Source organism: Neodiprion virginianus, chromosome 2 (assembly GCF_021901495.1).
Source record: "Neodiprion virginianus isolate iyNeoVirg1 chromosome 2, iyNeoVirg1.1, whole genome shotgun sequence".
Lineage (NCBI taxonomy): Eukaryota > Metazoa > Arthropoda > Insecta > Hymenoptera > Diprionidae > Neodiprion > Neodiprion virginianus.
The window spans coordinates 14,784,694-14,801,461 of NC_060878.1; the positions used below are offsets into that span (position 1 = coordinate 14,784,694).

At 37.5% G+C, this 16,768-nt stretch overlaps 3 protein-coding genes across 5 annotated transcripts; 1 reads left to right on the forward strand and 2 right to left on the reverse strand.

The window, feature by feature from the left end:
- The first annotated feature begins 2,575 nt into the window (after nt 1–2,575).
- Nucleotides 2,576–5,194, forward strand: LOC124298812 (torsin-1A-like). 2 transcript variants are annotated; one of them, XM_046751332.1, is made up of 3 exons: nt 2,576–3,067; nt 3,355–3,620; nt 3,878–5,194. In XM_046751332.1, exons 1-3 carry the CDS (start codon nt 2,893–2,895, stop codon nt 4,418–4,420), a joined length of 984 nt encoding a protein of 327 aa, XP_046607288.1. In that variant the 5' UTR covers nt 2,576–2,892; the 3' UTR covers nt 4,421–5,194. The 2 variants fall into 2 exon arrangements, with proteins under 2 accessions (XP_046607288.1, XP_046607287.1); XM_046751331.1 differs by having other exon boundaries at nt 2,577–3,067; nt 3,842–5,194.
- A 35-nt stretch (nt 5,195–5,229) lies between these two features.
- On the reverse strand, nt 5,230–12,638 carry LOC124298806 (protein vav). Its single transcript, XM_046751319.1, has 8 exons — nt 11,863–12,638; nt 11,706–11,774; nt 9,374–9,563; nt 8,542–8,901; nt 8,140–8,460; nt 6,929–7,333; nt 6,562–6,815; nt 5,230–6,496 (listed from the first exon to the last, which is right to left on the reverse strand). Exons 1-8 carry the CDS (start codon nt 12,270–12,272, stop codon nt 6,139–6,141), a joined length of 2,367 nt encoding a protein of 788 aa, XP_046607275.1. The 5' UTR covers nt 12,273–12,638; the 3' UTR covers nt 5,230–6,138.
- Nucleotides 12,639–12,923: 285 nt separating this feature from the next.
- Nucleotides 12,924–16,356, reverse strand: LOC124298811 (pre-mRNA-splicing factor 38B). Of its 2 annotated transcripts, XM_046751328.1 has the most exons (6): nt 15,999–16,351; nt 15,498–15,778; nt 15,101–15,252; nt 14,593–15,003; nt 13,820–14,053; nt 12,924–13,695 (listed from the first exon to the last, which is right to left on the reverse strand). In XM_046751328.1, exons 1-6 carry the CDS (start codon nt 16,027–16,029, stop codon nt 13,629–13,631), a joined length of 1,176 nt encoding a protein of 391 aa, XP_046607284.1. In that variant the 5' UTR covers nt 16,030–16,351; the 3' UTR covers nt 12,924–13,628. The 2 variants fall into 2 exon arrangements, with proteins under 2 accessions (XP_046607284.1, XP_046607286.1); XM_046751330.1 differs by lacking the exon at nt 12,924–13,695 and having other exon boundaries at nt 13,916–14,053; nt 14,580–15,003; nt 15,999–16,356.
- Between the last annotated feature and the right edge of the window lie 412 nt (nt 16,357–16,768).

The following is a 16,768-nucleotide window of genomic DNA, read 5'->3' on the forward strand; positions in this document are numbered from 1 at the left end:
GCGAGTATACTCGAAATTGATTAACCCCTCGCTTTTTTGAGATTTTCGGAGCTCGGGAACTTTTCGTCTAATTTTTGTTTTGCAGGACTCTTTTTCCACTAATTAGACCGTTAGAAATACGAAAAAGATATCAAAAAAAGGGTTGGACCAATACCAGAGGAATTACGAAGGAAATCTTTCGTTTTTCGGCTGTAACTCTTATACATGGCTCGCAGCGTATTTCATAGGGTTTGTCCATAAGTTCTATAATTTTATTCAGAACAATTCAGAAGCTATTGGAATAATATGCAAGCGCAGCGAACTCTTATGGTGGTTTTTCCAAAATCGACCTTTCCGGTTTCAAGGTCTTCCATAACGAGAATTTCTCAAATTTTTCCGATTTTCATACTTAAGCGTAAACGAGTGATTTCCAGTTTTATTTACGCCGTATCATTTTTGTCATTTTGCCTCCGGCACTGGGTGCTTGGTAAAAAAATCCGTTTGACATACGTTTTTGCGTTAAACGAAATCTCACCTTTTCGCCAAGTGCCGACCGAAGTAATTATACTCTTATGATCAAAGCATCGTAAATGTAGTAGAAAACACAATATAAGGAAAAGATTTCGTTTCTGAGCATGAATTCCCATAAAAAATTTTAATTAAATATTTACCTTATATTTAGCGTTGTGTTTAGCGAGTCATTTTACTACGAATTTGAAATTTTACGAGAAGGCTCTCCACGTGTTTCAATGCTACATTATTTCATTATCATTTGTAAATTGTATCATGGCGAATATTATGGTATTTCAGCCTTTTCAATTTGTTAAAATTTTTCGCCCTTTTGTATTTGGCGTTACTACCTAATGCTCTAAACCAAAGAGAATAATAAGATCTTTGCTTTAAACAAAGTTCGAAACCTGTGTAAGGATTGTGTTTGGCGGGGTTTCTCACACACCAACGACGAATACCTAGTACGTATAAATCTCTCTATCTCTCTATCTAATAAAAAAGTTTCAAACAAATGAACGTAAAAAAAGATTATAATAACAATAGTATACGCATGAAGTTGGCGGTGGGGTGAGATCCCGAAAACAAAACAAAAAGCATCTAGCAAACCCTTTGACAGCTGTCATCGGCTGTTTATGACAGTCTTTGACAAATATCTTTATAGATATCTGTTTCTGACGCGCAAAAAATGAACATGCAAACGAAAATTATCAAGATGATTCCCGACGGGAATTGTCTTTTTCGCGCGTTGGCGTATTGTGTATACGGCACTCAAGATCAACGCGCAGAGGTGAGACTGAGTATCGTTTCAAATATAGTCGATAATTGGTCTACATTTGCGGGTTTTATTACAGGTAATGAGTCAAACGGTGCTGTGATTAGGTCACCTGGTGATTACAAATCACATATGAATAAAAATGCAATATATGCAGCTGCTGACATTTTTAAGATATGTTTAATCGTGTATCGCGAAGAACAAATTCATCCACACCGGATCGGATCACAAAATGGAACACAATTCTCGCTACTCTTCACCGGCGACGAAGACAGTGGACACTTTGATGTCTTGCAGAACCAAAATAAAATTCAGATAGTGAGTAATAAGTATGAAAAGTAACAATCAAATAATAGTCAATCTAAATATATCACCAAACAGTCAAAAGGACAGCCAGGATTTACGATGACAATGGAGAAAGGAGGAGTTTCAAGCAGCAGACAAGGCGATGAAAATGGTGAATAGTCGGAAGTATCACAAAAGAAAGAGGAAAATAAAATTGTAAGTGCGAAGACCCAAATAAGCCATTGAATAATATCCATCAAATATTCGTATAACCAGGAAAGAGGACGACCAGGATCGATGTTGACCACAAGAGAAAGAGGTGTTTTGCGGAATAAACATCAACGCAAATATAGAGAAAAAAATAATATAAAGAAGGTGATTTTGGAGAATAACGGGCAGAGCGGTAGCAAAAATAATTCAGCAAGTCAAGGAGATAGATAGATATCAATAGAGAAGGAACACCAATTTTCAACCAGTGCAACAGGTGCAGGACCTGTCATTAAATCAACATGAAGGAATTCGCCTGTCTACTAGACAATGCGTAAGGAAATAGTGAGGCGCGCAGATAGATAGATATCAATAGAGAAGGAACACCAATTTTCAACCAGTGCAACAGGTGCAGGACCTGTCATTAAATCAACATGAAGGAATTCGCCTGTCTACTAGACAATGCGTAAGGAAATAGTGAGGCGCGTAGCGCCGAGATGGGGTTGGCGCGCGAAGCGCGCAGGGGCGAAGCCCCTAGTATTATATATTTATTCAATGTCCTAAAACTATTACAGCCCAATGATCACTTTTGTCTGAACTTTAACCACGTGCTACAGCTGTAGCCTTTGTTTATCTAATAGCGTCGATGAAATCAGTTTTCTCGGTCAACGTCTGTTTCCGCCGACTCCGCTGCTGCTGGTTGTCGCCAGACGCCACCGCCTTGAGCACTGACGTGCTCCCTTGCAGTGACAGTCGGTACTGCCGATCCGGGTGCCAGACCTGTTTGTACGAATTCCGAAATGATCAGTTGCCAGTGCAGAAAGATCCCTAGTAGTGAGACAGAGCTCACCGAAAACGCTCTTGAGTGTAAAGGACACAAAACTGCTGTCAGTACTGCTGGGAAAATGACAGGCCATTTTACTATACATGAACTCTGAAAACATTTTTGCCGGCTTGAATCTTCGGGAGACCTGTGTAGTCAAACTTGTTTTCAAAGTGCCGTAAATAGAATGTAGATTTGTTCTAAACACTTCGAACAGTCATTTATAATATTTTCATTACCTATCACATGAATGTTGTATGGGGAGATAGAATTTCCTTATTTCAGAAAAAATTTACCATTAAATTAAATTTGAAAAATGAATTTTAGAACATTACAGAAAATCGGTATTTGTTTATTATGCCTTAATTGCGGAGAGTGTTTTATTCCGCTAATTCCTGTCGCAGTAGGTGGATTAGCAGGCCTAGGTTATATGACATGGTGTAGTTTCAGGGAGTGCTGCACAAATCAGTACATTCCAGCTGATTTTACTTGTGAGTATCCTTTGTTCAGTTGGCAGATTTCCTTCCTCACGTCTTGTGTTTTTTCAGATAAATTTAAGTAGCGCAGATGGTTGTTATATTTACCAGACTTTGTGAAGTGTTAAACTGTTAATATCCTTGTACCGCAATCGAGCAATCGAATTCGTTGAGTCACACCTGGTCTTTCTTCTCCGCTGCAACAATGAACTACCCTGATGATTAATAAGAATTAACTACTTGACGATCCATAATTTAGGACCAATCGAAGATATAGAGAAAATCTGTTGTTTCCATTGCAGTGCTTGATACTACACTGAAGACTAAACTTTACGGCCAACATTTGGCACATGAAACCGTGCTGCACGCATTGAAAGGTCATTTCGAAGATACAAATCCGAAGAAAGCATTAGCTATGAGTTTTCACGGTTCACCTGGAAGTGGTAAAAACTATATGGCAAACTTTATCGTTGACGCACTGTATAAAAATGGTGCTAACAGTAGTTATGTTCATTTTTATAAAGGGCGTCTTCATTTTCCCGCCGATGGAAACATCGTTGAATATCAGGTTAGTCGTTGTACCTTAATAGTTAGTCATAGAAACTGCATGTGTCACAGAAATTCTCCAAATAAATTAATTGATACAAACTTGATCCAAATCTTGTCTTCAAGCAAGACATAATTAATATTCAACAGTAATTATTTAATGGTAGAAAACAATAGTTGAGAATATTTACCGCTGATTGTGTTCTTTAAGTATAATAATATCCGAAACGTGATTTATTATAGCGGAACCTTCGAGACGAAATAACGAAATATCTTCAGGTGTGCACACGCTCGATCTTCATATTTGACGAAGTTGATAAAATACCAGAAGGAACGCTCAATATACTTGTGCCATTTTTGGACTATAATCCAAAGCTTCAAAATATAGACACAACCAAAGCTATATTTATATTTTTGTCAAACACTGGAGGTTCTGCAGTGGCAAAGCATCTGCTAGAGATGTGGCAAGCTGGAAAAAAACGAGACGAAACCACTCTGGCAGACTTTGAATTGTTACTAGCTATGGGTGCGTTCAATGAAAAGGGCGGTTTTCACAAAAGTGATACAATCGAAACTAGCCTCATTGATCATTATGTTCCGTTTTTACCACTTGAGGAAATTCACGTAAAAAAGTGTATAATTGATGCCTTTCTTAAAAGAGGCGTGTACCCAAGTGATGAGATGATTCAAGAAACTATGACACATGTCACCTTCGGGCCACATCCACAAAACCTTTATTCCAATGCTGGTTGTAAAAGACTCGATCAAAAAGCTTCAGCTATCAAGCAAAAGTTCAGTTCAAGAAGAAATTCCCAATTATAAAAGTTAGCATATATTTTGGTTCAACGAATATGTGTATGTCGTAGAAGATTACTAATCTTTTTTATTCGTGAAATAATTTTGATAAAATATTAATTCTTAAATAATACGATACTAATATTTTTTTCAATACAGGTAATAGCCGTATGTTTGAAATCGAAATATAATTTCACCGTTATAAGTAAAATGTTTGAGGATACGCTATCAGTATGTTATTTCATGTTTTATAAAACTCTACGATAGTGGAAAATAATGAAGCGTAATAATAACTGAATTTTAATAACATATTGGAGGTGTTAAATATTGATAATAAACAAACAAACCACCAACAAACTTTAAGTTGTACTTGCCTAGGTTTATAGATCTGATTCCTTAACTCACTTTAACATGTGAATCCTACATAAATCAGTTTCTGTTACTGTCGTGTAACAGTTAATACAAATACAGAATATTGGATAACGCATTGGTGAACAGAAAATTTATTAGTATTTATTGGCACAATTTGAGAACACTTCTCAGACAATAAAAATATTTTATGTATACCCCATTCTAGCATAATAGTTCTAATGATAGTACGTACACATACAGGTAATTGTACATATACATATGTGTATATATACACATATATATATATATACTTTTCAAACTTTCTTTGTATAATATTAAAATATATCGAAACCTCAGTGTAATGGAATAACAGCTGCAGAGACAGAGGCTATTCTACGTATGCAAAAATAGAACTTTGACAATGCTTTATAAGTATAAAATCGAACATTTTGTTGCATAAAAAAAAGTAGGGCTTACTTTCTTACTAAAATTGCTAATGATTTACAACTTCTTATTACTTTTTTTTTTTTTTTTTTAAACAATATGAATCTGGCCCACAGTTGTGACTGTGTGGAAAAATTCATAGAATACACAAATTGCATAAAATTAGACTTTTTTCTATCGACATATAGATTAGTCAATCAATTATTATTATAAATATTATACATAAATAGATAAAATGGTAGGACATTTATTGTTAGTAAACAGTAACTCTCTAAATAAAATTCTCTCGTTGTTAGTCAGAATCAGGGACATGTTTAACGTGATAGTAAACTTAAAATAACTAGCATTTGTAGTAAAATGGCATCTCATTTACACCTATAGTTTTATTACACTATTTCGATATATACTAGCAAAAAGCTTACACAGATACAGATAAGTGCTTAATTGTAAAAGATGACTGGAATTTTGCTAAAATTTTATTAATAATTAGTTGTGTGTCCTGATTGAAAAAATGATTAAACACCTATGAGGAAAGTATTTTTTTAACAGTCTTATCATATCTATATGTCTGTGCATGTACCCAGATAACATTTTAACTTTTTGTGAGAATTCATTAAATAGTACAATCCTACTCTGACTGTAACAACAAACTGTCTATAAATAATTTAAAATCATGGTTCACTAATTAAGTGATTTGAGCTGTGCTATCAGAAGTCGCATTCTAACTACTGTACAAGTGATACAGGTATCACCGAATCCCTATCTTTGTGCATTTTCAATGCTGTGTGTAAATGGACGAATATGATTCAAATTAATTTTTTTTATAGCAGTAAACCGACAGACACTGATTGTTATCTGGGTAACGGTGAACTGAATTTTTTAAATGCTGTACTGTTACACTGAGAGTTCGGACATCGATCATCTGTGAAATTGATTTGAACATTTGGAATTCATTCTTCGGCAACGTATTCTTTAGGGAAGAATCCAACTTGATCGCCTATTTTACCTTTCCACCAGCCCCTGGCATCCCCTTCCTTACTGAGCACAACTACTCGGCAGCCCCGACGTAGACTCAATTGATTTGGTTCTCCTCCTCTAAAGTCGAACAGTGCCTTGGCTAGAACTCGCCTAAATGGCCAGAGCAATCGCTGATCCAAATCCTCAAAGTTTTCGGCAAGTGAAGCTCGCTCATAGTACTCTATTAGTTCGACAACACTTTTAAAAAACCGCGATTCGCTTAGATAGTAATGCACAGCACCATCAGCTTCACGTTTAAACACCCTTATATGCTTCACCCTTCCATATGCCCTGAAATAGCAGGATTAGTACTTATTTATTACTGTAACACTGTTAAATGTATAATTAATACTCACTTAATGCTAAGTGCATAGCTAGTTTCATTTCCAACACGAGGCTGCCCTGCACGTCGTACTCTTAGCATGTAGGTACCATCTTCACGATGTTCCAACCTTGAAGTTGCCGTGTCCCTGCCCATTTCACCCACAAACCACAGTTTCGGAGACAAGGCGAGTTCATATGGTAGCGGTGGTGGCATAGGCGTGCAACGACCCGAATACATAATGCATTGCTTATGCACTGAGAAACGGCAAGATGTGCATCTGTATCCCTGTGAACAGTTTCATTGTCTGACTGATCACACTTTAAAATTTCATCGGTAAAATTTTTTTACCTCGTTTTAACTCATAAGAAGTTAGACTTATTTCAGAAAACGTGCAATACCTGAAATATTCGACCCTTCAGAAACTTCCCGCAGTGCTGACAATATTGCGCAGTATCAAATGTGGTCAGCTTGAATTTATGATCTGTTGATTTGCAGGCGGCTGGATTAATGTTGTCCATTGCTTCTCGTAATGCTTTGATCCATGCTTTCTTTTGATCATCAGTTCTGGCGTACAAGGTATAGGCAGTGTAGGCTTGCTTGTGAACCAGCAGCCATTGGTAAGACCATCGAGAATCACGGCCCATGGTCCGTCTTTCCATATGGTCTTCCAATCTGTAGTCATCCAAACGCAATGTTTCCTTGTAGCAATACTGATCACCTCTTTCTGCTTTGCAAATCAGTACCACTTGCTCAAAAACAAATGCCCATCGTGCCTTCACCCGCTGGTCGTTGTGAGCTTTTACCTGTAGACAGAAATTGAATATCCTCAATGAGCTCCATCATTTGAATAAAAGTAAAGAAAAGCGAAAAAACATTTAGAAAATTTACTGCAATGTTATTTGCGCCAATGATAGTGAACACGAGTGAAACAACAGCCCTACTTTGTATAAGAAACGAATCTGATGAAATTCGCATAAGACAAGCTCAGATATCAACAATTTGTAGAAAGTTTTACAATTGGAACATTCAAAATGAGCCAACTCTGGTGTTTATCAAACGATTCCATCATTTTTAGGCTCAGTTTGCTCGCTGGCGAGCTTCCTATGAATTTTCTGAAAAACATTCAAGTAATCGTACCTTACAGTAAAGAGATAATGCATGAATGTAATTGTTGACGAATATCTGTCCTAGCATACTTAGATGAATGTATATTTATGCAATCAGGAAATAACTGTTCATAAATTTTTTTTTTAGCGATCCTACGAGATCTCTATAGTAAACAAAATAAATCCAACAACATTGGAAATTTCATAGAAAACACCAGTTTTATTGTTTCGAACGTTCTAAATATAAAGCCTTTCCTCAAATTTTTAATATCCTACCTGTGTTATTCGAATTTGCTCCGATTCACTTACATCACTTCATACAAAAGTTGGTTCGTTTGTTTTCAACATTATTAGTGCAAATTGCGCTGCTGGAAACTTTTTGAAAAGTTTTTTCTGTTCACGTAATGTATGATGATGTGACAATCTGGCTGATTCATCTTAAAACTGAGGTTTACGATTTCTTTATAACCGTGTAGTGAATTTGATAAGCGTAAGAAGCATACCTTCAGTTCTCCATCTTTGAGCAAACGCCCGTAATTCTTAAGTTGTGTATCCTCTGTAACATCCCAGCCTACGATTGAAGCTTGAATATCTCTGATGAGATCCAGTGTGTCCGAATCACGCTTTACTTCGTTTATGTATTGTGCTACATCTACCATAGCTTCTCTAGCTTTTTCTAATTGTCGCCGGTCTTCGATCCATTCACGAGGAGTTTCTTCTACTAATTTTTGTAACAATAAGTGGTATTTCAGTATCCTTTGCATCGGAACTGACAATATGTCGAGGAGTTTGAATCTCCCGTTATTAGCCTCTTCCTGGCATCTCTATAGACAAAAAAAAAACGATCAGAAACTTGAATATCCAGAGACAATGATCCCACTGACTTTACATGATAGACAACTTACGATTACTACTTCATTGATGAGTTCGTTGCGACAAACATCTCGCACTGTAATTTGGGCTAAAGTCAAGTTGGCACAGTAATCACCATAAAGTAGAAACTTTTCCCGCCAATCTAAAAATATTCTCGCTAAGTCTGCTCCATTTCGGGCAATGCGTAACTTGCTATGAAAATCTGTGTGAATTATTGATAGTTCTTCTATCCCAAAGAAAATGCATGCTGAATCTTCTGGGCGAAGAAGCGGAGACAAAGGGCGAGCGAAATGTCTCAGCAAGTTTACCAATACTTCAGAGTAGTTGCGTTCAGTTTCGACCAATTCTTGAACAACGTAGTCACGCTTTTCACCTCCAGATGCCGGCACCCCCTAAACACTCACATCGATGTATTAATCAGTGCACATAAAGATAAAAGCGCAGAAGTTTGGGGATTCATAGCAATTCGATATGATTGAAATAAATTTACATCAAGATATATCCTCGGCATGCAAATGTTTGTAAAAATTTTGTATGCAAAAAAAAAGGTCGCTATTCACAATGATTAAATAAAAGCTACACCTGTTCTGCTAGATTCTCTATTTGCATTACATATTTTCGAGGCTTTAAGTATCCTACCAACCTTTAATTCTGCACTTGAATTTAAAGACCCTGGTTAAAAAGATCGGCAGTAATTTTACAAGCGGGAACTAAATTAATATGACCTCAGGTGATTGCAATACTTTAAACGGTTCTGCATTGAGTAAATTCGAAAGTCGTCTAATTAGATTGTATTTTCAATTCTGTCTTGTGAAGATTCAAACTTTCAGTCGAAGGTCGAGCTAATAAGAAACAAATAAAAACCTGTGTGGTACTGGTAGGCGGAGGCATGTGTAAACTACAGAGGTCCTGGTAAATTTCTTCGCTTTGAGCATGGCTGCAGAAAACACCGTAGCCATCTTCTTCCTCTACAGGATCTCGGCTATCCCCCCCAACACCTGCTTCGTTACCCTCGCGCCTTCTAAACCGTCGGCGTCGACCCTCGTCTTCTCGCCTTGCGTACAAAAACACAAATAGCCATGCATCTAACTATTGCAACTAAAACCTCTGGCAAATTTAAATTAAACTCTATACTACAAACTCAATAAGAGCAAGAAATTGAAAGAGGTTGGATGGTCAAAAATCGATAGTTTTTTTTATTAATTTTACTACAAGACGATTGTACATTGGATATTTGTCAAACTGTTATTCAAAAATATTGGAATTATAAAAGAAAGTGGGGATGTCGATGCTTGATTACAAATCGTTTTAGAATGGTTGAAAATTTAGTACGTGTGTTTCATTTCACTCTTCGATGGCTCATTTTATTCAGAAAACTATTTTACAGAAATTCATCGACAATGATCAACAAATAGCGCCATTAAAGAGACTATTGCAAAAAAAGAAAAGAAAATAAACGAACGAATGTTATAGATTTTTAACCACTTTGTAGTGATTTAAAATAAAGCGTCGATACTTCAACATTTGTTCATAATTCCAGCATTTTCTTTTTCTTTACTTGAAGAGATCTTCCTAGCTTACGAATATGATAACAGCTATGATGTACCCAATGTACAACTATCTCGTAATGAGATTAATAAAAGCATATTCGGCGAGTGAACCGCAACAACTCTTTTTCACTGATACACAAACCTAGCTAATGGATGTTTAGAAATGAAACCGCAGGAAGAGTGTTGGGTAGCAGAGTATAAAACACGTACAAAAAAGAAATTGACATTTTGCATATTTCAGTTCACATATAGTATGGAGCGGAACTCAATTTTCAAATTTCAGGCTCACTTGTAATGACATTATTTTACTTAATATTCAAATCAAAGTTTAAACGACATATGTGTATATTCTAACTCTCGGTAAATGATAGTGCGTCGGCTCGTGTGCATCCATGTTTTTTTTGATGAACTAGGCTTGATCGGCGACCGCCGATCTTGATATTTGTACGTGGAAGTGGATCGATAATAGAATGCATGGTAGATCGAACTACAGTTTGATGAAAAAATAAGGGCTGAAAATAAAATCTCCAAGGTAGATATGACTGTGGAGATTTTTCTTTTTCATATCAACACTCTTTTTAAACGAGTAAAACGACATATACCTCCTCTGTGGAAGGCCAGTCGTGCTGAGGGGTGGTCGAAAAGCACAGTAGTTCCTGATAAACTTGGGACTCACCTAGGTCCACCCCTCTAGGTTTTATGGTAAAGGCCACTACCGCTGCTGTGGGGCTAAACCCATGAACAGTGATTACCAAGAAGCTATTTTTTCACTCTGATAGATGAGCAAAATAACATCGTAACTCAGAGTTTGATTCAACATCGTCGTATGCAGAATTTATTCAAAAACGTTGGTTCGCAGAATTTGGTTCAACATCATCGTATCTCAAATTAAGATATCGTGTATTATATTATTGAAGCTACACCATTGTGGGATGCATGACTGTTGAAAAGACATTGGCATTGGTTGTCTCGTGACATGTGATTAAGATTCGATATTCTTTCCCATATATCTCAAGTTTGGATTATAGTTACAATGGTTGCCTAACATACTCAATTATTTCCATGAATTTCTGACTAATGACCATTAATATATCATCATGTTCAAGTCGATGTTGAAATTTTGAAGCTGATGGAAAAATTGGAATCTGCTTCTTGAATAGGTCATATTTTTCGGTGTATGACGAAACCTTAACAACATTTTATGATTAACCAGCACTAATATTTTTTTCAAAAATCACATGCAGGCATCGGTGGTGCAGCCAAAGAAAATGATGTATGCAAAATTTCAACTTCAGATACGATGTTGTTGAACCATATTCTGAAATACAACGTCTTTGAATCAAATTCTGACTTACAATGCTTTGAAAAAAATTCTTTGACACAATATTTTTCCGCTCTGCTATCCACTTCATTTATACCCGACTGGATCCATTTCAAATGATGCACATAGGTTGATGCAAACAGGGACAAAGTGGTGAACTTGACTCACACATAATCCACTTAGATAACTATCAGTCACATAGTTTTATTCGATAGTGAATGCGATTTATGTCATATCCGTACGGTTTGAAATGGATTCAAATTGAGCCCATCAGGTTTAGTTTAGATATTGATTAGGAGAGAAGTATAAACAAGCTTTTACTCACCCTACTCCTGCACTTTGCAAGTCCTTGTAAATATCTTCCTGCGATCTATCACGTCCAATAGAAAAACCTCTGTAATAAGAAATTGCAAAAAGACATTAAATATCTGAAAGACGGATCTTCGTTATGTAGCTTAACTGCGTAGGATTTCAATACTTACTCGATCCCTTTACGGCGTAATCGAGGGCAGATGGACAGTGCAGAAAGAGTACATAAGACACGATGAAAGTTAGACAAGTCGAACAGCATGGAAGGTTCGAACAATTCCGATTCGGAGAGTCCAAAGACAGAGGAACAGGCTGACAGGAATATCTTGATGTTACGAAGGCAAAGGAACTGGGCCAGTTGAGGCTTCTGATTCACATCTTTCATGTCCACGCAACCCGGATCGACCATGTTGAGCAAATTGCAGAGCAGTACGCCATCCCGTAGAGTGTAAGCCAGGTCGAACGCTGTTGCACTGGGCCAGTTGGCCTTGTGATCGCTCCGCAGTGCGCCGCACCTCGTCAGCCAACTGGCACACTCATGCCACCCGTTGCTTGGGTCTGCATCGCTGTCACCGGTATTCATTTTATCTTAACAGTCCTGCTAATTGACTGAGAGGTAACGTGTCTACCACTCCTCAGAGTTTCACGTCAGAAGTGTTACTCCCCATTGTAACTTCTTGTCACAGTCACTGTAGGCCGTTCTCCTCATTTACGACTCATCATAGTTTCCTCAACATCATTCTTGTCAACATTCTGACATTAATTTTAATGACGTTTACTTCCTGTACTACTTGTAGTACTTTTTCCTGGTGATTTCACTACCATGTACGATCGTATCCTGACGTTTACTCCTCTATCACGCCATTTTCCTCAAACAATTAACCTTGTTCGTTTTGGACCGTTTTTTGATACTTTGCGCATCCAAGGGCAAGATGGGCTCCACTTTTCAGTCATTGTATTTTTCAGCTGCTGTTTCTGCTCGATGCATAGATTCTCTATTTTACCGGTTACTCTATTGGTTGAAAACTACCTCGAAACGTTTTTCAACCAGTTACTACGAAGGTCTGAGGGAATTGCTTATACGAACATACGAACATTAGCTCGCGCATGTTCCGTGATCGGTTTCTTGCGTCTACATGTGGTTACACCCTTCCGTGCAGTTCAAATATTCAACGTAGTCTTATTTCGGAGAAACAAGGTCACAAGCAGTTTATGTACACAATTAAAATATTAAAATTCTTCATTTACGTCAATTTTATTTCATACAAAACAAGTTGAACTACATTGTGGATATATTACAACTAATTTAGGCTAATACCAATTTTGTTGGTATGGTAATTAGTAGGAGCTGGGTTGGAAATTACACTCCAAACACACTGCAGTGTTTGGAAATATTTCTAGTCTAAGCGCGTTTCATGCTCTGAATTAACGAATTAATGACAACCGAAATGATAGCGAAGTTTTTACGAAGTCGCAAATTCCAAAAAAATTCATGTACTAAACTTGGTCAAGAATGATCAATAATCAGATAACTCATTGTTTCTTGATGCTTGGTTGGGTGGTGTAGATTCCAAAACGAACATACTGAAGAATTTTGATTGTAACCCATCACATCTTCGTTAGATATGTAATTTTTGATCCGGGAGTTAATCTGTAAATTAGCAATTTCCAAACTACACAATTCCAGAATAATCCGTTAGGTTTCGCTGGAACATCATCTGCATATATGAATAATATGCAGGATTGAAATATTCTCCACAGTTCGAAAATATCATTTATTTTTGCCAATTAGCCTGCGGAGAAAGTTGCATAAACAGAGTATAATTTCCGAACTCGGTAGCTACAGTAAGAATATTGTAGAAGTGGCTCGGTTATAATTCTCATAACCATTAAATTCGTACAAACAAATTTATATTAAATCCAATAAGGGCTTGTAACATTAATCTCTTCGTTGCCTTTCCTTCTCCCTAGCAAGCTCAGTTGCGTAATCATAAGGTGAACTCCGCCTGAAATATAAGATCGACTTAATTGTAAGGATTAGAAGACATGCTGCATATGCAATTCAATTTCAATAAAACTTTATTGTTCAAGTGAGCGGTTTGATTCGGAATTAAAATGTACAGGTATTACCTATCCCTGTGCCTGTGACGGTCACGACTTCTTTCTCTGTGATGTCGATCCCTGCTGCGACTCCTTTGGTCCTTCTGTTTTCTGAAAGATCGCTCCCTGCTGGTAGAACGTCTACTGTGCCTTTCTCGTTCCCTATCTCTCTCTCGCTCTCTCGGTCGCTCCCGCTCCCGCTCTCTCTCCCTTTCTTTATCTCGATACCTATCTTTACGGTCTTCTCGGCGTTCCTCATTAGACCTGAAACAATAATTCCATCAAGGAAGTAGCCATAGGTGAATTTGTGTGCAAAATAACTAAGCATACAGTTCTCAAGTGATGCAACTTCCATATTCAGCATTAGAAAAAGTATCTTAATGATGAATCCACAGTTAGGTCTGAATTAAAAGTTAGGAAAAAGAGAAAACGGTTGAATTGTTTTTTTTCTGTTTTCCTTTGGTGGCAACGATTCATCTTTTAAGATGCTTTAGAGTATGACCAAAACAGGTAAATGACAGAGTTGTACAAGTTGTTGTTTGTAAAGATAGATACCGATACATCTGTATAATTCCTGTGTCATATCATATAACATCATCTACCTGTAGCATCCCTCTAATCTCAAATGCAGTGTAAGATATGAAAAGAATATTCAACTGGACTACATTTAAAGGACGCATTTAATGGAACTAAAATAAAACATGGGTAATAGCTGATGAAAGGAAAGCTTATTTTTCTCAACAAAAATTTAAAGTAATTATAATACTTAATAACGTGATTGTAGTCATACCACGTAGACGCACCTGGCTCGCCAGTGGCTCGCTCTTTCAGCCTCTCCCCACTGTGCCTCATTATCTGGTATGTGTCTAGGTTGTTGATTTCGTACCATTGTACATCCACCTCTGTTGTCTTTCCTATTACTATTATTACTATTGTACTTTCCATGATTATTCAGTGTTATGGGTGGCTTAGCGTTACGCGTGTTCACAGTTTGTTGCGGAAACCTTTCCCCTAGCTTTTGTTCCAAGTCTTTTTGTATTGGCACAGGTATCCGTGGGAAAAGCGTTGAGAACCATTCAAGCTTGGTTAAAAACTGTTTCAATATATCACCCATCTTCATCACTTGACCACCTCCTGCTTTGACGTCAATTTCCTCGGCATCTTCCAGGTATTCATCATACCAACTGAACAGATCAGCTGGTGGTTGGGTGTATCTGAACGTGTCATTACCAGTAAACTTGATCAGTAACTTTGAAAATTGTTCATTAGCAAACACGAAATATTGCAAAACTGATCGTTTGTTCTTCATACCTGATATACATGAAACCAAGGGCACGAATGTACGGGGAGTCTGGATGATTGATGAGCCCGTTCAATTGTTTCCTCGTTAATCGTAGCGTAAATAGTTTGTACAGAAGACAGTAAGCCGTCGATACTATACCTCCTGCTCCAACGCCTCTAACCTGCATAAACCGCTAAATTTGCACACCCTTAAGTCAGTTTGTAACATTTGGTTAATCTAAAGTAAGTGAATAGTTTGTAGGGAAAACAGTAAGCTGTCGATACTGTCCCTCCTGCTGCAACGCCTGTGACCTGTATAAGCTGTTAAACTTGTTCAACCTTAAGTAAGTTTATGAAATTTGGCTGTGCAAAAATAAAGTAATCGAAATGCAAACATCGTTTTAATTGGCCCTAAAAACATACTCACGCCTCCACACATGCCGGTCTGGCCTGCTGTCTTTCGACTTCCTTTTTCCCATGGTTCCAGATGCATTACTTTGTAATAAATTTCGTCGATAACTTCATGATAGGTTTTCAGCTCGTACAAGTTTACTTTGAAGTAATGCGACGACTGTATGTTTGTCAATATCAAAGGATTCAAGTTCATAGATCTTTCGTTGCCCCATAGTGGCAAAACGTTGGACTTTTTCTCTTTTGGGTTTCCTTTTCGATCTTCTTCACATCCACTCGAATTGTTCCATGGAGATCCTAAAATGATCAGGAAGAGCACGATTTCTAATTTTTACTCGGCAATTGCGTGGTAATGGAGGTGTAATATGGAGATGAGTTTTGATAGAGGTTAAGAAGCAAATCATATCGGTACAGCTTGTCTATTTTGAATAACTGAACTGAGAAGGTTAGGGCAAAATTGATAAACCAATTCTTATAATACTGTAGTAAGCGAAAGGAAAGGAACCAAACTACTTACCATCATTCCCCTCTGCTTCTTGAGTTTGCATGTTACTCTGCAGATACCGCAGAAGATTTGTAGTTTATGAAAGAATACTATTCCTACAGCTTAAAAGAATCAACCGTGAACTTTACCGACGTTAATTCAGTCTGCTTACAACTTACAACCACAATGTTTACGAACTGCAACTCAAACTATTTTACCTCATTCTTTCTAATCACGCATTTGCGGAAACGAGAACAACGTCAACGCCTTCGAGCATAGATAAAACAGATGCGGTTCAGATAGTTGTGTTGTGTAAAAATGATGTAAGCACTCTGGGTGAAAGTGAATTCGTTTAGGCTTAGAGCATATATTAACGGAGGTAGTCTCGCGTGTACAGAAAGTGCAGCGGAGGACTGACAATGAGATAGAGCAGTGTGCCACGAATACATATAACCTGTCCTTCTCGCTCTACAAAGTGGTTGGCAATCAAAAGCAGAGTGAGAGAAACGGAGTATCCAGGGTAACCCGGGGATATATATCTCGCGCTCTCTCTCTTCTCTCTCTCTTTCACTACGGTAAGTGGTCGGAGAACCAAACTTCGCCTGACGTCGCACGTTACGGCAAACCTCTAAGCATTAGATCGCGTTGTACGTAGTTTACGTTATATTTTCACTCGGCCGTTGAGACTATAGAGATATATGAAAGAGAGCGTAAACCGCACGATGTGAGTGTCCCGTGAATGGATTTGAATTGGTTCTCTAAAAGGCAGAAGATAATAATATTCTCTCGCCCTCTCTGTCACT